This window comes from Excalfactoria chinensis, chromosome 8 (assembly GCF_039878825.1).
Source record: "Excalfactoria chinensis isolate bCotChi1 chromosome 8, bCotChi1.hap2, whole genome shotgun sequence".
NCBI classification, from domain to species: Eukaryota; Metazoa; Chordata; class Aves; order Galliformes; family Phasianidae; genus Excalfactoria; species Excalfactoria chinensis.
The window spans coordinates 10413731-10435152 of NC_092832.1; the positions used below are offsets into that span (position 1 = coordinate 10413731).

The 21422-nt window shown below is 38.5% G+C and overlaps 1 protein-coding gene across 1 annotated transcript in view; it reads right to left on the reverse strand.

Moving 5' to 3' along the window:
• Positions 1 to 543: 543 nt before the first annotated feature.
• TGFBR3 (transforming growth factor beta receptor 3) overlaps positions 544 to 21422 on the reverse strand; it is a 108178-nt gene continuing 87299 nt past the window's right edge. The window contains exons 11-17 of the mRNA XM_072343592.1: positions 21167 to 21298; positions 20733 to 20909; positions 17393 to 17692; positions 16414 to 16531; positions 12673 to 12708; positions 10490 to 10597; positions 544 to 4328 (exon numbers count right to left, since the gene is read on the reverse strand). Coding sequence (XP_072199693.1) covers positions 4210 to 4328; positions 10490 to 10597; positions 12673 to 12708; positions 16414 to 16531; positions 17393 to 17692; positions 20733 to 20909; positions 21167 to 21298 — 990 coding nt within the window. The 3' untranslated portion in view covers positions 544 to 4209. The remainder of the gene's footprint in view (positions 4329 to 10489; positions 10598 to 12672; positions 12709 to 16413; positions 16532 to 17392; positions 17693 to 20732; positions 20910 to 21166; positions 21299 to 21422) is intronic.

Consider the following 21422-nt stretch of genomic DNA (forward strand, 5'->3'; position numbering starts at 1 on the left):
CCAAATCCTTGCCCCGCTGGCACTTTACCAAGCTATCTGCTCTAGCAGAGCACGACCCCTCAGTAATGAAAATACAGCTTGGTCTTGTTTGCTCATCTTCAGTGTACTTGCAGTTAAGTGTACAACATACTTAAGGAACCATGCTGCTTCAGATGGAGGACTCTTAGCTGACCCTTGGTTTTGGCTGTTCTCAAGGCAGGCTTTGTGCAGAGTAGGACTTGGGACACGTCACAATATACAACAACTGAACACCTGCAGGATCTGAACTTTGGACTTGGAGTGAAAAATGGCAGTGTTCAACTAAATATGTCTGCTACCTTCTGCAAGCAGCCATGATACTGAGAAGACAACCAAAGTCTCTAAGTGAAAGAACAGAGAATGGAGAAAAAGAAAAATATGACAAAGTCAATTCCTTCCCTAACACACAATATTCACTGAAGTTTATGCAAGAGCAGGAAAAAGGCAGCAACACAGATCTCAGTCAACTGTTCTTCACAGTCTGTTGGTATCAGTTGCTTCAAATAAATGAATCACAGCATCAACTGTTAATAAATCGATATATACTTTATTGTGCACAAGAGACTAAGATGACATGAAACTGTGGTTATCAAAACTGTACAACTAAGCACTTTCCACAAGTCTCTGCAATACTGAACATAATGTGTAGTACAAATGGGGTGTTCTGACTGGCCACAGGTATTAGCAAGTACATTTCTAACGTTCTTTGATTTTAAAAAATCTGGCATTTGGATCCTAAAGAAATATACTTATTTATTTAAATGTGAGAATACTGCGTGGAACTGGTAGGTACATGGCAGCGAAACATCGTTAACTCTATGAACATCCCCAAAATGATGAACAACAACATGGCGGATCAGTCACCTCACAGGAAGGGCTGTCAGCACAACCAACAGTATAGTCTTCTTGTGAAGCGTGAGGTAGATATACGTAACAAGAAGAATGGTACATACATACAAGAAATGGCTAGAAAAAGGCAGGGGAAAGTTTACAATCATCAACATCTACAAACATTTTGGAAAATCCATTTCCTTTAAGAAAACACTACAAAAACATTCTAACACGTAAAGCTCTGACTTCTTGAAACATCAATATAGTAATGTCCAACACCAAAGGCTCTAACAGGTTAGTGATTAGGCAGCGAATGTCAAAACAAGCAGTATGGTTTGGAGTTTAAGTATGTTACTGATAGCTTTCAGAGAAAAGGTGTCCCTTTTAAACCCAGTCCTCCCATTCTTGCATAAGAAGTTCCTTTGGAGTAAATTTGGTTAGGCTAGAAGCTACTACTATGATGAACCAGCATGTGGCCAGCCCCCCTGAAGCCCTGCTTTAAAGGCCTATGCTGGGACATCAGTGGTACAGAGGTGTTCTGGTAGCTCTCCACAATAGGCAGATATTTGCCCCACAAAATTCAGTGTGACAAGCCCACGTTCAATGGACTTGGGAATGAGTGACTTTGCAGTCACACATTCAGACAGCTTGCCACACCAAGCACAGAAACTTGCAGTAGATATGAATGGCTGTTATAAAAGCAGAGCTTACAGGTGTATCAGTACTCCGAATCACAGGCAACTTAACAGCTGCTGGAAAGCACGGTAGATTTTTGCAATAAAGCTATTAACTTGGAAGGTCCATTTTAGTTCTCTCGAATCAGAAATGCCTCTTCCATCTGCTAAAGAATTCCATGTATTTTTGGTGACCTCCAACAGCCAATTAATTCAGATTGATTAAAATTTCTGAATTAAACAGCTAAATACACCACGTTTGGTTAACTAAAATATTTGAAATCAAAGCCAATAAATTGAATCTTTGAACTTTATATATTTTTGGTTTATCCAACAGTAAATATAAATCTCTACATCACTTTAAAATTAGAGTATTTTTTTTTATAAAAACATTGTTAATGCAGCACATTTCTCTCAAAAATATAAAGTTATCTATTTTACATAGAAGTTTTTAACCCATCCCTCCCAACAACCAAATCTAAAACTTCTTATGAGAAACTACTCAATAAAATATCTGAAGGAAAGGGTTAAAACAAGGAAAGAATTTACAGAGTATGTAAATTTCACAGTAACTGAAATTAAACATTTCATATAGAGTAACTTACATTTATCTAAAACATTTAAATATATCTTTATACACAAATTTAATGTAGTAAAATATAGCTATGATTGAACTTAAAGACTCTAGTCTTCTTTGAAGACATCTTTAAAGACTTTACACATAGAATATGCTTTTACAATACATTCTGCTGAAGGTTAGACAAAGCACTTTCTTTTTGACCACACAGGTAGCACCTTCATCCTCCTGACACCTCTTATCAGAACCAATCCTGCATACTCCTCTGCATGGGTACAACTACACTTGCATGACAACCCCTGACGGTGTTTCCAGGACTACTCATTGGCCTAGTAACATAAAACACTTTTCACATGCATAACTGTATGCACTGGATTTCTCTGCTGACTCTGAGAATACCAGTAAGTTGCAGAGCTGAGCATGTTAATGTACTATCAAGATGATGATGCATGTAGCTACCCACAGGCATGAATGTTTGCAGGATTAGTAACAAATCAGATTCAAATTGAGCAATATTCTTCTACCCAACTCTGGGCGCTTAACATCCATTGCATATCTTGCACTTTGACCACCCTCACATCAGCAAGGCACAAGTGTAGAATCAGCAAAAGAAATCTGCAGCTCAGACTACAGAGCAGGCTATCACTCTAGTGTAATCAATTCCCTTCTCCTCTTGCAAAACACAGGTAATCTACTAAAATCTATGAAAGTTAGTTACCCCATTTTCAGAGGAAAACAACGCTCATTTTTCCCTAAAGGAGAAGGATCAGTAGGACACATTAAAATTACAAAGTGGCAACATAACAGTCAAAGAATCACACATTAAAAATCACTTATTGTTTCTTCTCATTTGGCATCTAGTCAAGGGTCAAGCCATGGCAATGCGCTAAAAAAAAATCACTGAGACAATCAGTACCTTTTTGTGCTTTCTGCATCTCAACACTACTTTGGGACTATCAAATTTCAATCTTCATACAATGGTTTGGCACAAACAACTGCACACACATCGTAAGAGAATAGCTTAGTTTCATAGGTGGCATTTTACAAAAACAATAGGCTTTACCGCACATTCTCTGTGCCCTCTCAAAATCATCTCTTATTTCAAAGGGAATTTGAGGGGAGCTAAAGGAGTAGAACCACCACCTTTTTTATCTCTTCTATCTACCCATTATGAATCAACGAGCCAGTTGTTTCATATCTATGTATTTTATGTTTTACATATGGAAGGAACGCTGAGCTAATTTTGCAGTTGTTGAAATAACAGGTTTGGATTCAGATATACATCTGTTTGTATAAGGACGCTGCCATTAAATGTACACACACATTTATATTAGTGCACAAGAAAATTTCTTATCTTACTGTTTCTGTGTGTTTTTATTTGGTATAGCAGATTAAAAATCTCTTATTAAAGAGCTTTGGCCTGGAAAAGAGGAAAGGGAATGTTAGAGCGTGCTCTTCTCCAATTACCAAATGAACGTGTATTCAAACAGAAATAACTGGAATAAACCTGAAGCTGCAAACACAACAGAAAAGCGAATGAGATGCTGTAGCTGTAAGCTCAACAAAACAAAGGTTACTCATTAGTTGCTAACACAGCTGAAGTAATAACATGTTATTAACCAAAGAGATTTGACCTTCAGGCTTTCTTGCTTAGACAAATAGAAATCTTTTGATCTAAGATAATTTTTGTTCTGCTTATCTTTTTGAATTCCCTTAATGAATACCTTGTGTCAATGAGACGGTTTAGGGAAAAAAAAAAGTCATATAGACAAAGCAGCATTTCTCCAAACTGGCAAAGATTTCACATTGAGGGCCCAGAGACCCCTAGAACAGGTTGCAGTACTGTAACGTTAGTAGCTTTGTCACATGTAGCATAACACGCTATAGATCCAAAAGGCTGTGCTTACCCACGCATTGTGTGCATGTGTACACACACATACACATAGTGGCTTCCCCAAAAGAAAATCAGTCTTTTTTTTTCTGTAGAACAATCTATCCTCACGTTTTCATAAAGGAACCAAACTTTGAGCATTAAAATGCTGATGTCAACACACAGTCCTTTGAACCTCTGCACTCCTATGCTGTTCCTCAGTGTTGCTCTCCCCACAGTTAGGTTGTACTGCTGCTGGAACAAGGAGTGCTCTGCGTGCTGCCAATGCTGTGTGCTGCACTGCTGTTCTCAGAGGCTGGTGGGGATGTAGGAACCTGCCGTCTTCCAGCTGCCTCCCCTGAGGGAAAAGGGAGAGAAAAAAAGGAGATGGAGGAAGAGAAATGGAAAATGTTAGTTGTGACAGAAAAGATTCCATTCCTTCCCAGTCTTCCTCTTCTGGTGGTTTTTATTTCCATACAACTAATGTTTTGAGTAATGGATCTCCAAGTACTGTTGAAGATGCTACCATGTTCCCTTAGCATCGCTATGTACATAGGAAAAATAATACTGTTGTTTACTTAATCACTGTAAAAGCAGCAGATGGAAATGACCAAGATGGACACTGTTCACCTTCTGTTGTCAGCCATCACTCAAGCATGTCTCGTTACGTGATTCAGACAACTTCATAGCTTTTTCTGTTATATGGAGAAAGGCCAGTGAAATGCAGACTTTTGTTCCAGCGCCAGTTCACAGTGCAGTGCATTTGCTATGACTGAGAAGCTGGAGCTGAAGACAAAGTTCATCAGTCAGCAGGATACCACATATCCTGAGACATGATCCATTTTCCTGGTGTAGAAAAACAACAGGCTATGCTGCAATCTTGACTTGATGTACTCCGAACGTAAGATGTAGGAAGTTCCCTTACAGCTGCCACAGTATGTGCAGCACTTACAACTCAGTGAGAACAAGCCCCAACACTTCTCGTAAATTGTTTATGGACAATAAATTAAAAGCTCTTTGTTATCTGGATTGCCAAATCAAGCACTCAGGAGTTAAAGGCAGATTTATGACTCCTGGTAAAGCCTAGATTTCGTCTGCTCTCTTCGTGTCCCTTCTGCACATGTGGCAGGGATCCTCTGGAAGAAATCCAGCTCTTACTGCACTGTGTCATAAAGTAAATGCCCAAAATATCACATTGAGGCCACACAGGAAATCATAAATTATATATATACATACATATATACATATATATATATATTTAAAGGTCCCAGTTATTTATTTTAAAGTTTTGGTGCTCACAATTGCAACCTCATTTGTAGCAATATTACAAAATAACCCCTTAAGAACAGATGTGAAAGTGATGTTTATGTGATTTACAATGTCACTGACCCCCTCCAAAGGCAGGGGGCTGGAACTAGATGATCTTTGGTGCTCCCTTCCAACCTGAACCATCTATGAGTCTACAATCGTTGTCTGGAGGTTAAGTCAGAGACCTCAGCACAGTAACAAATAATTGCCATGCAAAGCCATGGAACAACCCACAGCAGACAGCAGTACACAATCACTCTCCAAGCAAAGTTGCAAGAAGGAAATATTTTGCTGGATCATGGGCAGGAACAATCAGGAAGAGCCAAAGACTGTTGGATCTCCAGCCTCATGAGTTTAGGAGAGCTGCAGACCTCCTGCCTTGAGTGCTGCCCAAGGTTATCTGATCCCGCAGGCTAGGTCTGTCAGTAGAGCAAGCACTTCAATAACAGGGTCACAGAGCAAGGACAGGCCCTCCTATAGGTGCCTCATGGCACACTCCATGCCCTCACTTCTAGCATCCTGTGCTTCTCAAGAAGGGACCCTTGGGGCTGCATGTGCTTAACGTGTTGCATCTCAGGCCAAAGCCAAAAGGCTTCCAATGGATGAAGAAAGTACACTTCTGCTGGCTGCAGAACTTTCAGAGTCTACTTTGAACAAGGGAGGTCTGAGGATTTCTCACAGCAGAGGCTGAAAGTGTTCTCTGTAATGGGAATTGCTGGGGTCACTGTGAGCTTGTGCTGCAGCCACAGCTGTAAGCCCAGGCACAACCCCGGAGCACACAGACCTGCCTTGCACCCCGCTGCTCTTGGGATGGGGAAGGAAGAAGAGAAAGAAAAAAAAATAACAGAACCACTAAAATGCATTGCCCAGGAGGCCAATGAAACGTTGAGTGGGAGGGTCAGTGTCACCCTCACAGACACGAAGTACAGCCTTGGCTTTTGTGAGCAGGTTTTGATTCTGTTCTCCACAGTGTAAGAAATATTCACATAGCTCAACAGCAAAATGCAGATTTCTGCTTACAGGCAACAAGTCAGAATCCAGCCCTAGCCATCTGGGCATAAAATCTGTTTCACCCCTAACTTGCATTAGAAACAGCTTTGTAACTCGTCAGAATAAGCTGCATCAAATCAGTGCTTTGTGTTACCATACTGTAAAGACTTTCATAAGCTTCATTTGGATAGCTTCCCACTCCTAGCTGTTCCCTTCTCCTCCAGTTGTTTGCGTATAAGGCCTTCTTCCTTTGTACAAAAGGGTATATTTACAGAGGCAGGAATAAACAAACTCCCTTTCACTAAGACAAAACAAGAGAAGGAAAATCATCAGAAGGCAATGAAGGGCTAACCCCAGCTGGCAGTGCTGGAGGAGGCAGCTCCGGCTGGGCTCCCCTAGTGGGGCCCCTGCCTCCCCCTGCTGTCTCCCCCTTACAAACCACACAGCTACACAGCTCTGCGTCAGCGTGTAAGAGCAATCTGGATGTATTTAACCAGAAATTCATTTATAAGCTAAGCGTGTATTGTTGTCTTTGCAGAAAACCAACAGGCACCACGTTGGCCTCCGTGCAATCCCTATTACACTATCTGCTCCTTTCAGTTCCTCTTGGAAGCGTCCTGCAGGCATTTCAGTTCAGGATGGCAGCTCCCTCCCTCACTGGCATCTCCCTCTGGAATTCAATTTCCCTTCAGTGCCTCATCTGGAGCATTATTGGCAGCTCCCATACACCCCAATCAGCTGCAGAATAAATTTTCAAAGACCGGAAGAAAAGAAACTTTGTCACTGTGATGTTACAAACACAGACCAACGACTGTACTTGGACGGGCTGATTTTTCCTACATCTTATTTCCTAAACAGCCAGCAAAGCTGCAGCACGGTTCTTCTAAAGAATATTCACGAAATGGATTTAAAGAAATGTAAATTATTGCTAAAGAGGCATTCCCCATCTGCCCTCTTGTAAGCAGCTTAATGTATCCAACGTTACTGAACCAGGACTACTCAAAATGGACATGTCTATTGACAGTAAACAAGCTTTTACTCATCCGAGCGCGACAACATGCACTTTATTATTCACACTTAGGAAAGCTGCCAGTTGTACTCCCTGTCCAGGAAGTCTGAATGTTTGCTTTTCTATCTCCATCTGCCAAATATAATTGGTTGCTATGTCAGTTTATTTTAAATCAGATCCCATTAAAAAAAAAAAAAAAAAAAAAAAGAGAAGTGGGGGAGGAGAGACGCATTTAACTTCTCAGATTTTAGAACATTCTATCCTGTCAACATGCAGCACTGTCTGAAGCAGAAAAAAGCACTTCCTTAGAAAATGAAGTGATTGACATTCCGTGTAACAGCTTTCTATTTACACCTTTGGGTATAGGTTTGGCAGCTTCATTAACTGACAGACTTGTGCACATCCTTTCCTAAAAATAGCCAGATATTCCCATTAAGACAGACACTTGATATTTATGTGGCTAATTTTGAAGGGTTCCTCAAACTGCACGCTCTGCAAGAACTTTTGTTTCTTCATTCAGTTGTAGCAAGTCTCTCCTGTCTTCCCCTTGTTCTTGAGCCCTCTCAGTCAGAAATAATACTGCTGTCAGTTGCTTTTAAAGGCCTTTAAGCAACTGGACAAAGGATCAAAAGCAGGGAGTCCTTTTGCAGAAAGGTGGGCTAAAATTCCTCCTCCAAGGTCATAAGCGCAGCTTCTCTCTTCTCCTCCCTTACTACCTGCGTGCCTTAGAACAACTGTGACAGAGAAAAACAGAACACAATTCCTGCCTAATATTTTGAGATTAAATCCTACTTACTTTTAGTTCTTTTTTTTGCTATCAATTGAGGTTTTGATGGTAACAGCCAATGCAGATGAATAAAGGAGCTCATACATGTAAAGCTTTCTCCAATGAGCCTGCCAAGAGAGCCATTCTGGTAAAAAATCATATCAGCAAACTTTCTTACTAATGGCTAAAAGGTGGCTTTTTGCTGTATTGTACTTCACACACACCAAGCTGGCATTCTCAGTCAGCAGTAGCTTTTCCCCATTCTCTGATTATCACTGTAATATAAAACTTTGGAGTTAACTCATTTTTCATTTTTAATCTAAAAACCAGGTTAGAATACAAACTCAGTATTACTTGCAACAAAGGATGAGATTTCAAAGAGCAATACAACAGAGGGTGAATTCTGCAATGGCAAAAGACAGCCACTCTGTAGATGATATTTAGATAACTTTTTTTCCTCCTCATTTTAATAAGTTTGCAGTCAAATCTCAAATGTTTCCACTGCAGCTGGATTATCTTCTCTGTCACAGCAGTTGTCCTCTAAGAGACTGTCCCTGCCAGAGCCTCCACTGTACTCTGCTGAAGTTCTGCCTTGTAGATACAAGTTGTTATGCACCGAAAAATCACATGCTCAGGAACATAGGCTCACTTTCAAAATCCAACCCAGATAATGTCTAGATAATTTTCTCATCTCACTGCTGAGATTCTCTGGTCTGATGAGTTACAGCGTCTCCTTACTTTTTTTTTTTTCTTTCGTCTAAGTTATTTCTTCTCTCTGTCAGGCCTTTTTCTCCATTTATTTTCATCTCTTAAACACAAAGTCGGAGCAGCTGTCTTCTTCACTACTTTTACATGGTAGCTATGACTGATGTACTTTGTTAATGTAATAGTTTTAATGGGATTGGTCCAAGTCTTGCTGTTACTGAAGGATTTATCATGTTGCTTCTGAGCATTCCTTTATTACTGATATACAACATGTGCCTACAGTTGATTCTGTGTATGAACAGAACCTCAATTTTCACAAACGCAAACCCAACAATATTAATTTCACAACTGTTTTACTGTTTTTCTTAGTAATTGTTACCTACTTGGAAATCATCTCCTATTTACCCACCCAAATTACACTTAGTTTTTTTGCATAATGTTTCATTAGTACATGGAGCAGCGTAATACTGTTTATACTCATGATCCCAACATTTACAGTTTCCATATTTGTCTCTGAATTCCAAACAAGCTTCATACACAGCTGATGCATTGGGAAGCATTAAAATGCTTACACTAAGTTGTTGTAATGTCAACTGGAAATAAAACAGATTTTTTTCCAAATTAACATAAGCTCCTGGGTCATAATATTTACATGAGCTCTGACCTGACAGGGCCAGATTCTTAAACTTATGTAGCTTCCATAAGGTTTTAAATGCAGATAAAACCCCACAATACCCTATAATGTGCTATGGGACAATCCTAAGGCTTCTAGGTTTGGAGTAAATGACCTCACATTCTTCCCCACCTCCTAGAGATCTTGACAGGGTCTTGCAGTGTCAAAAATGGGAGAAGCTGGGAGTATAGCATGCTGTAGGGATCCTGAGATACTCGATAATCCACAGGCAGCCAAGATCCCATACCCCAAAGCAAGGCCTTATCACTGTCCAGTCTTTGTTCCCTAAACAAATTCTGCTTCTTATGGTGTTGCATTTCTGCTAACTCATCACAGTATGGAAAGAAGTGTGAGGAGACACTGAAAAATTAGCTACACGTAAGAAGTGCATCAATTTCAGGCACTTTTTTGGTTATTTGCTTGGGTTAAATTAAATGAGATTACCCATTACTTCTACCATCTTGTACAACAGTTGATGAAAAGAGAAATAAATGGCTGGGGCAAAATTTCTATGTAATCAAGAGAAACATTTTCAAGTCTAGTTATATTCAGAAAATGTCAAAGCAATTAAGGTATTCTCTCAGTCAGTTTGTCCACTGATCACATCACATCTTGAGTCACATAAATCTAATCTAGTAACTTAAAAGGAAAACAAAACCACAAATAATTTAGAAAAAGTATAATGTGAACCAAAAGAGATACATTAACAGATATGCCAATTAATTTGAAACGGAGATGCTACTAATGACAATGCACAACCCAGGGAATCTCCGTTTTACTTTCAAGATCGCAGGTGAGTTTTCAAGACTTGCATTTAAGATTTTAGAAAAATCAAATATTTTCACAACACATAATATGTCCTTTCAAGGAAGGGCAGGTGCCAATCTACACGTAAATATCAACAGGCTCCTGCAAGGAGTTGCTCACAGAGAACAGCGAGTGAGAAACAAGGGCAGGATGGCTATTGCTAACTCACCTCCCCTGCCTAATTGCAAGGACTCATACATACCACACTGCATTTCCTGCAGTATGATCTACACTGAGGTCACTAAGAGCTCTTATGCTTACCTGTGTGAGAGTAGATAAACCACAGCGCTCCTGTTAGCAGGGCTCCAATTACAAATGCTGCAAAGGCAATGCCCACGACGGTAAGAGTGTCCAAGCCATAGAACACAGCTAAAAGGCAAACACACACAATAAGGGCTTTTAATTTTGTCATGACAAGTCGTATTTAACAACAATTATCCTTAAGCTTCCATGGAAAAAGTTGTTTAGGTTTTTTTTTTTAGTTGAAGTTCATGGTTAATTAAGCACTATTTTAAAGAGCAGTGTAGCAGATTAGCATCAAGGAAATAAAAATGATGCTTTTGGAGACTGGCTTCAGTCCAACCAACTGTTCCACATCACAAAGCAAAGCTTCAGCTCAAGCACACCCAAATGTGGAACACACTGCAAAAATTAAGCATTTGCAGTTGGCCCTTTCAATTAAATATCCACTTATCTTAAAAGTGTGTTTCACAAAGGCAGAGATTTTTAGCAAAATATTATTTTAATTTAAATGCTCCAATATTCAAGCAAACTTTTCCCTACATCTCCTACAAGTTCAGCCTGAATTCTAGGTGGAGAACGGAACTGCTGTTAAGCGGAAAGAGATGCCAACAAAAAGTCAGCGAAAACATAAATAGAAACAATTGAAAAGATTGCCAAATGTGAAAAACAATAACTAAAATTAATTCCAGAACACAGAAATAGAACACTCCCCCCACCACACACACAAGATCACTTTCTAGGGGAGAGCTAATTTTGCAGCACCATTTCAAGGGTAAGAGCATCTGGTTCCTTGATACAATGCCCCAGAGCTGAACATCAAAAAAGCTTCCAGCTTTTGTCTTTTTCTTCTTGGTGATTAGAAAAGTTTCAACAACGCTCTTTCATCAACCATTTGGGGGAAATCTTTTCTTACAAAATGGATTTCTAGTTTCAGTATTTTTAATGTCTCCCAGTACGCAGAATGGCTTAGGCCAGCAAATAACATTTTACTGACTAAGCTGGCTGGGAAATGAAATGACTAGATCTTCTCAGTAGCATCCTTCAGGAGAATTCCAATTCTTAAAACACAACCAACACCCTTACTTTAGAAATAACTACATGTGTTCCTGCATTCAATAGATATCCCCATAGACATCCCTCAGCCCACCAGCTCCTGTGATCTTCAGTGCCATTCCCAGTCTGACAAAATGTCATCTCCAGCAGTTCCTGTTGGCAAGGGCCTGGCTGCCTGTGACCAAGTTTGCATGTGCAAAACTAGATGGATAGTGGCTTAGGAGGCTTTTCTCCCATTTCTAATATGGGACTATTTCTAATTCCTTTGTTGGCACTTGGCCATTTTTAAATGCAAAACAGAAAAGGACTTCCTAAACTCAAATGTTCTTTTTCCATGAGGCACCAGCCCCATATACTCACCTCTGAGAAGACTTAGTGAAGAGGAGTAAGTCATTTAGAGGCTCATGCAGTAGAAGCATAATTTTTCATTACCTTTGTAATTTGTAAATTCAGTCCCAAAACCACGGGGACAGAAATAGAAGGGAAAAAACCTTCTTTGCACTTCCTCTTCTAATTTCCCCTCTTCTCCATTCATCACTGATTTTAGCTGCAAATCACCTTCACATTCCTGTCTATTCTCACCTCCTAGTGCCACTTCTCCCCTCTTTCTCCCTCTCCAGGGTCAGTCACTGACCATGATGAAAAGTAAAATTCACTATACCAAGACAGCAGGACAAAAACAAATAAATTAATCCACATCAGTTCAGTGATCTCATCTAGAGCATGGCCTATGAATATTGGTGCCAGAGTAATTGAGGATGTGAGCAATTGCAGAGCAATGTAGAAGTGAGGCTTGCTATAGGATACAGGAAGTCCTTAAGATGGCATTGCTGCTGAAGCTCTTGTATTGGGAAGTGGTAGCCTTGACAGAGTTGGGGGAAATAACACACACTGGCAAATGTGTGTTCTAATTCTAAGTGGTGTTTTCCCAAATTCAGTTTTCACATATACATATGACTACAGTCCTTCTCTCTAAAGATCAATGAGAATGCCTTTAGCAGCACTAATCAGAATCCTCTCCTGTCCCAGAATTTAACAAACTCACCCACACACACATAATTCAGAAAGCTTGAGGATAATTTTCTTCATTAATCTAATACTAGACAAAGGTTTAAGGTTTAAAAGAGATAGGTTGGAGAGTTACTTACATGGTTGTCTCACAGTTGATTTTGGAAGAGAAGAATCTGTTTTAAAACAAATAAAAAAAAAATTAGAAAGTTTTGCGAAGAGCCTTCAAACTGTGAAAGTAAACTTCAGGATCTGATCAAGCAGAAATACATTAATGGTAAAAACTTCAGGAAAACCAGTCCAAATCTTGCTCAGTCTAGAAAAATTCCTTTCATGTATTGATCAATCCTCAGAAAAATATTATAGCATGAACTACATTCATGCAAAGTGTGATATGGTGGCAACTACATTACAACTTTCCACCCACGTATCATCAGTTTTAACCTGCAGTAAGTTTGGTTAATTCATATAAGGAGCTTCTAAACAAACATAGATTACAAGGTCTGTCCTAAAGTGATTCATTCATCTCGCTACTGACCAGTAACAAACATAAGATGCTAAAAACCAGCATGCTAAATCATGAAAATCAAACCAGAGCAATAAATGACTATCACCTTTAAAGAAAAAAGTCACTACTATGGAAAAATATCTGTTTGTTCATGCATGAATGTGTCGATTTGCACATTAGCTTAATTCCTACTCAGTATTCTGTCTTGAGTGTTGTTTAGTTGGGCTTTTTTAGTGGTGGTGGGTTGTTTGGTTTGGTTTAAATACATACAGGAAATCAAAGATCATAGCTATTACACCAAAGTTATTATTCTTGGCATTATCATCATCATTATCAGCATGTAGCAGAAAGTGATTAAGTAAATACATGTTAAGAAATAAAGAATTTTCTCTTCTTTGCTTAACTGGCTCCTCTTATCTTTCTCCAAAAATGCCACCTCAAGCAGAAGAGCCAGAGATCCTGGCTTCAGATCTAAGCCTTTGTTTGGTTAGCTGCAGAGTTTGCTTCTGTACTGCCCAGTAACCTAGGGTTCTTGTTTAAATTCTGGCTATATTTGAGGGTGTTCAGTGCAATAGCTGTAAAAGGATTTGTTAAGACAGTGCCCCAATACTTATTTTTTATATCTTTAGGGACTGAAAAACAAACCAAGTGCACTTGCAACATAAACAATGGTGCAAAAAAAACCCCTGAAAACAAATGTTATTTATTTGAAGTGTTCTTAAACCAAGCCAGTTTTTCTAGCTTCTTAAACTCAAGAGGCAGCACTAAACTGACAGCAATATCCTATGAGGGCATTACACTCTCAGACACATGTGCCTGTAATAGCCATATAGCACTTTATTCTTCTTTATATTTAACATTCAGCTGTTCTAATGCATGGTTATCTCCTCCAGATCACTCTTGGCATAGTAGGAAACAGGTGAGAAAAGTGGGTCTGGGGGAACTAGTTCACATGTAACCGAATGTAACACTTGTGAGGAAGGTTGGACTGAAACCAGAGAGCAATCCACAGTACAAACACAGCTAAAGGCAGTATCTGATTGTCTAAACTCTACTGGCATATCCTAGTGCCAACAAAATGCCTCCCAAGATAAGAGGAGAATTAATTTTCCACACTCCTTCTTCCATTGGCCCCTGTACAGAGAATATAAAGTCCACTAATTAACAATAGGTTATGTAGCTTTTTATCAGTTCTCCCCACTGATCCATTTCTTTCACGTTATTTTAATGTGGGTTGCTCAGAGCAACACAGGAGCAAAGGGAATCCTTAAAGCTCAGTAAACGCAGCTACTGGCTTTTAAACACTATCATGATGTCCTATACTTTTTCAGAACGGAGGCTCCTGTTAGCTGTTCAGCTCACCTTCCTTTCACTGAAATAACAATCTAAACTTTCCATACTTGCCAAAAATTTGAACAATGAACAAAGTTGGTAGACTGTTTCAACAGGAGAGCAAATATTTTCAAACATATAAATGGCTACAGCTATATGACATTCACTGAATCAGGGCAAGATGCATTAAAAGGCAATAATGGATACAAAAAGAACATGACATGAAGCTTTTAGACACTTGCACTGAGATCTACCATAACACTATATGTAATTGAGTCAGTACAGAACTGTAATAACATCAGTAAGAGAGAATTAGTCTCATACAGATAACACAGTTGGGATTTCTACTAGAGTCAATGACAATCCTTAGATCAAGCCTGAAGAAAAAAAATACCTTTGCAATGTTTAGTTTGCTAAGGCTTTTGAAATTTCAAGCACATGACTCCTTCACTTGGCTTACAGAGCAGCTGCAATAGCAGTAACTCATAATATGGTCTGCAACAATGAAAGCTGGCCTGTTCACGTGAAGGAAAATTTTGAACACCACCTCTGAGACATAAATTCTCTGTTTCAGTAATGCAATGTGACTTATTCTCCAAATCTCAGTTAGACGCATTGCTCTTTACTTTTAGAAAGGGGTCATTTGATTCCCTGCAGAACAACTGCATACCAACAAAGCTACGTTGTTAATGTGCCACTTTGTATTACATCTGAAAGCTGTGATATGCTGGAAGAGATTTCCATGGAACATCCTACAATTAGACCAAATCACCCACGATACAACAAAATACTCTATCACGTCCTTGTCTTGCAACTAATCTTTATAAATTTAGCTCATCTTTGCACACTAAGACCTTGTGCCTCTCACAAAGGCAACATTCTGAGTGCAGTCCTAGATGGGAGCTGCACACAATGCTCCACACATCAGAAGGGCAAGAGAGCTCAGAGTATAAGTCCGTTTATTGAAAGATGAACTTCAGTTGGAGGATTTACTCATCTCCAATAAAAAAGAAAATGAAAAAGTGAGAGCTTTGTAAAAAGAAAGAGCACAGAATCAGGCCCAAAGTACAGATTTAGCTGTATCGCATCAACAGATCAATTACTTGCTTTTACTTCATTGTGGATTTGATCTGTATTAACAGGAAACTTGTAAAACAAATCAGAAGCTGTCTTGTAAAGTTAAATAGGAACACTTTTCTTTAAGTCCTATAACAATGCTTTATGGTACTAAAAATTGTTTGAAAACTAAAAATCTCACACTGAACAATGGAGGTTAAAGGATTTCTTATCTCCATCCTTTGATGTTACCTGAAAAGCATTCCAAAATTTCAAACAGCTTTTGTACACAATTGCATGATTTTGATATGCACATAAAGCCACTGGAGCCTGCTAATTAAACCACTGTGGTAATAGGAAAGGAAAAGATTATGTATACCTTCTCCTATGAATGCAACAAGACATGACTAATGCTGTAGCCAGAGGGATTCACCAAAAACTTTCAGATTAAATGACACTAGAAATAGTTCTCAGTTCCTGTTGTTTAAAAACAAACAACAAAACAAAACACCATCTTTCCCATGGTGGAAGGTGGCCATCACTTTGCTTTACAAACTTTTGGGGCTTTAGCATCTCAACACCTTGTAATTCTGTTATTCCTAGATATATATTTACAGACCAAATATAGAAGTGATGCAGCAGGGAACAGACTACTGCTATTGATTTCTGGGCAACAAGTGCTGGAAACACTAGTGATATATTCACACTTTTGAAACCAATTTTGTTGCTTGGTATAGTATTCTGTACTCAGTGCTGGGCAAAATCACATACTAGGGATCAATAAAGGCCATTAAAAGATGGCAACAACTGCCATGATAACTTCTACCAGGGAAAAGTCTAAACAAATACAGTATTACAAACACAATATTACAAACACAGTATTACCACAAGATTACAAGATGCTTCATACTTGGAGTGCTTTTTTTATTTTATTTTTTTAAGCCCAATTCAAGTGGCTATAAACAAGTCAAGCCCATTTTCATACCTTCTAGTTTTCCTTCATGAGTTATCACAAGAGGCTTGGTGAAGGTTTTTTTGTTGTGCATCATGGCCAAGATCATATCCACGTTCAGAGAGGTGCAAGCTTCATCAGGAGGAACACACTGCAGATGGAAAGAACAGTCAGTGAGGTCAGAGTCACTCAAACAGCAGCAGTGTATGTCAGTCCAGCTCTGCCAGCAGCACAGCCATCTCATTATAAATTTTATCAAACATTGTTTACCAAAAAATATAGGAGAACATCCAAAGAATATCTGTAGAACACACAGGCAAAAGTAATCCCTAGCAACAGTTCAGGATGCAACCCTTGTGTTCATTAAGGATCCTCTAAGATTTATAGGAGCACTACTATTGAAATTTAGTTGTTCTTAAAATTCTTTCTCGGGTAACAAACCTAAGTCATATTCATTAATCATAAAGCAAAATTTGGTGATTTGGTGATAGAATTTGAATCTTATTTAGAATCAGTAGAGCAGAGCAGCACCATTTGCTATAAGAACACAAGATGATATAGTACCAAAATGTAGCAGACATGCCAGTACTTAGTTACTTTCTACCCAAGTTGCACTGAGATAAACTGATCTCACAATTGGTAAAAGGAGGCTCAAACACACTTGCAAGATTACCTAGTATTTATTAGGCACAAGTTTGGAAGATAAAGCTAACACTGTTTGTCATGATGTTATGTCAGACTGATAAAAAAGATAAATCCGAAGCACTTGCATAATGAAAAGCAATTTCTATTTATCCCAAACAATGAGATTTAAATTAAAATTAACTTTTGTGGTCAAATCATACAGCATCATAACTCATATTAAAATCTTGAACCTAGAAATATGCTTATTATATCAATCCAACAGAAAACCGCTTATTCTCTTCAGATTAAAGTTCAGATTAAAAACAACCCCACAACTTGGTAGTACCCAAATCAGTTTAGACTTAAAAAAAAAAAAAAAAGTACTGACCTTAGGCAGCCTTTGGGGATCTTTCTCTTTATTTGTACACAATGTTAACTCACAGTGAAGAAAAAGCAGTGAGATGTTGAATATTGGCTTAAACACAAAGCTAAATCTTTTTTTGTCCTTCTGCGCATGCGCTATTGGGAAGTTCAACTTCTCGGTGCTGTAGAATTTAACAGACTCATCCTTAGGACAAATATTTTCTATAATGGTGTAATCAGACATTCTATCTGGATTTGAAAATGGGGAAACAAAGCACGTTTGAATGGCAAAGCCTAAGGATCTGTCAGCTTTAGTCACAGACACCTGCAATAAAAAGAAAGACATAGTAAGATCTCCAAAACGACATTTTTAGTTCACATTTCATTTATTTTTTTGACATTTTTTTTAAAGTAGTGATCCAGTTCCACATTCCAGTTGAACTGTTTTGAAAGTTAAATGTTAAGGGTAGGCTGTCACACACAGAGAGGAAAATCTATGGTTTCAAAACTAGCAGCTGTTCAATAGCATTACCAAACATAACAGCAGCAATTCCTTATCTTAAAAATAAATAAATAAATAAACAAATAAATCCAGGCCAGATCACAGAATTGCAGGGGTTGGGAGGTTAAAGTTGACTACAACATGAGATGATGCTGCTTCCCATACTGCCAGACAGATCATGAGAACTCTATGAAAGGCAATTAGTAATCCTATGTCTTTGTTGAAAGCTTTACTGATGACAAAAAAAGAAAAAAGAAAAGGAAAAAAGAAATATTTAAACAAAGGAAAAAAGAAAAAGAAAGAAAAGAAAAAAAAATGAAAGAAAAAGGAAAAAAGGAAAAAAAAAAAAAAAAAATGAAAGAGAAAAAAAGCCACCTACAACAGGGAACCCAGCCCCAGCCAAGAGTGGAATGCAGAGGCAGAGCGGAGGTCAAGGTCTGACATGTGGGTGGCATTCCAGGACTGGGGGGTGTGGGCAGTCTACTAAAAAGCCCTAATTTATTGTCAACTATGAGACTGAAATTGATATTCCTTAATGAAAAATAATTAAAACTGCCAACTCGCAAGGCACTGATATGCTTCAGCTGAACTGGGCAGAGACAGCAAATGCTACAGAGTAATTAGGGAAAAAAATGGAATTTGTAATAAGTGAAGCATGCTAGTCTTAACAAATAACAGCACCATTTAACACGATGTGATGAAAACAGTTCCACAAGAAATAATTTTCTCCTTAGAAATAAGAAATGTGCCTTAAATGTCTACTTCATGTGCCACTTGTATATGTAAGAACCTTCCAAATTTTCCCATGGTCTATACAGAAATTTTTGGATGTTAAGCTGTGCAGTAACCAATGGCACTTCCCTTTTTTCACCATGTGAGCAGTAATCAAAGATGAAAGGATGAGCTGAAACAACTAAGCAGGAGAGAGCATATCATAAAAAGAACAGGAAATAAGGGTGGTGAATGAAAAATCAAAGCGCTGATATTGATAGGGAAAGAAGCTGATGGTGTAAACTAGTTTAAAAAAAGACGTGACATGAAGGACAAGTATATTACAGTGTTACAAAACAACGTTGTGTATGTACAAAGATGCACAATATCTCAAGGAAACAAAAAGAATTATACTAGGAAGGTAAGAGCAAAATAAGGTAAGAAAATGAAATCTGGAGGAAAAAAAGCTAAATTTTTTATTTAGCATGAGAAAGAAAAGGCATAGAGAGCCAGATTAAGGCCTAAGTAATTTACTGATCATAAATAGTGGGGGGCGTTGTTTGCTTTTTAAATTATTTTAATTATCTTTTTAAATAACAACAACAAAGTAAAAAAGTCTGTGAGTTAGAAATGAAATCACAGAAGTCCCAAACGGATATAAATTTTCCCTTCTGCAAGGAGGAGAAACAGGAAAAAAAAAGGGGGAGAGGGGAGGGTTTGCCAGGACAGGTGGTGAAGAAATCAGCACATTTGTCTGAATAAACATCTCCAGAACCAGATCAGTTCCAAGAGCTGGGAGCCAAGGGGATTCATCCCAGATTGCTGAAGGAAGCAGAAGGTTTTATCCAAATGAAAAAAAGATCACTTGTCTTTTATGAACATATTCTTAACCGATGAGGACATACCTTCTTTTTGTTTCAGCTGTCTTAAGTACTTTTCACTATCGCATTGTTTAAAGTCTTTTAGGCAAAAAACGGTCAATTAAACATCTACAGAACATACAAAATAAACTACCACAAGCTGGAGGTCACAAATATAATTCCCAAGTCTACTCGCTAAGAATCTCTGATGAGAGTGCTAGAGACAGGTAGATTTCTTTAGAGAAGGCTTTACTGATGTAAAGGACTACATTTTAGCACAGAAGATATGGTAAAGGCAAAGCTTCTGTGTTACTCTTTTATTGTTCAGCCGGTATTTTACTCTCAAAAAAAGTAAGAGAAAATGGAAAACAAAACAAAACAAAAACCATAAGACCGTCACAGAGCATCCACTATGTAGACACTCTGAAATGGACAGAAGCTTCAAAGAAAGGAAGCAGAAAACTGCTCTAGTAACTGTTACTACAAAGAGGAGGATGCTACAAATGGGAGGAAACAGGAATCTGGAGCTCCAGTACCACATTCATATTTCTGTTTCCACCACGCAGTGTCTTGGTCCTGTATCATACTACAAAGACGTGGAAACTCATTTAAAATAATTTACTTCAGGATGAATCCTTATGAACTTTCTCGAAAGAAGTCGCAACCTCATCACTAGGTAGAGAATGAGAAAGATTCACAATATGCTGAAAAAGTGGTGACAACTATTAGTGCTAAATGAGCCACTATGTTTATGGCTGCTGACTCTTCTGGGTTCATTTATTTTATACCCTAATATGCTGTGTGTTAGCATAAGCAAATCTGTGTTTGTAAGTACATCAGAGACAGAACAGAATCTATATTAACTTTGTAACCCGAGAACAGCAGTATGTAAAAGACAGACACTTAGAACTATTTTTTTCCATGCCTACATCTTTCATAAGAGGATCAACCACATTACCCAATAAAATGAGCCCTGAAGCATTCACCAAAAAATGGAAAAAACTTAGAGACCACTTTTAGGTTCTGAACAGTAAAGCAGATATGAAAAGACTGACCCTGTACTTAAATTCATGCATTCTGCAAGAATCCTTTATTGTTGACCAAAAGCACTGCTCTGCTTGTAGTCAAAATCAAATCCATAGTTTCTGTTCTCTACCACTCCAAGAGCACATAACTATCTGCTTAAAGCAGCTGCACAATGAGAACTTTCAACTAACAAGCAGAAATGTGGCTCAGTTGTACGGCCCTGCAAAATGCTTCTACTAGCTTGAAAGCCTTTTTCAGTTTGTTACCTCTACATATATTGGCCCATTTTCAGCAACAGAGAAGAGTCCTTGGGAGGGAGTAAGGAATAGATCTGTTTTGTAGAGCTCCATGTTGAAGGTCACATTGGTGATGTGTGGCTCAGGAGGCCAGAACATGGCAGGATTAAAAAAGTCTTTCTCTGGCTGGTGCAGTGTGCAATTAAACTGAAAGTACAAAAACATAAAAGTACAAATGCACCCCAAGTTAGACATGGTAGCACAGTAAGGACAAATTTGCATAAACAGTAATGCTCCTCCCACACTCCTCTTAGTGCGACCCTTCAGCAGGGCCACAAGAAACTGAAGCGGAAGGAGAAGTGGTAAAGACAAGTTAATTGCTATATTATTAATGTAATTTCTGCAAGCTACCTGTTACAACAGGTTTTTCTCAGTTGTCAGGTGCAAAACCAAGATTAACATACCGCTATTTCAGGCCAGGTTGAGAAAGTAGCATCTCCCTCGTCAGCATCCCCTGGAAATCCATTATCACCTGATTCCATGTCATCATCATCAAAGCTGCTGCCTTCAGCTGGTGATGATAGCTGAATGACAATCTGCACATAACATATTGCAAATGCATAAAATTGGATGATAATTGAGCACTCTCACTTCACAGTTATTTTTTTCTTTTCTCTTCAGAACAATACGAAAACCAAAAGAAATGCATCAGCTAAAAGA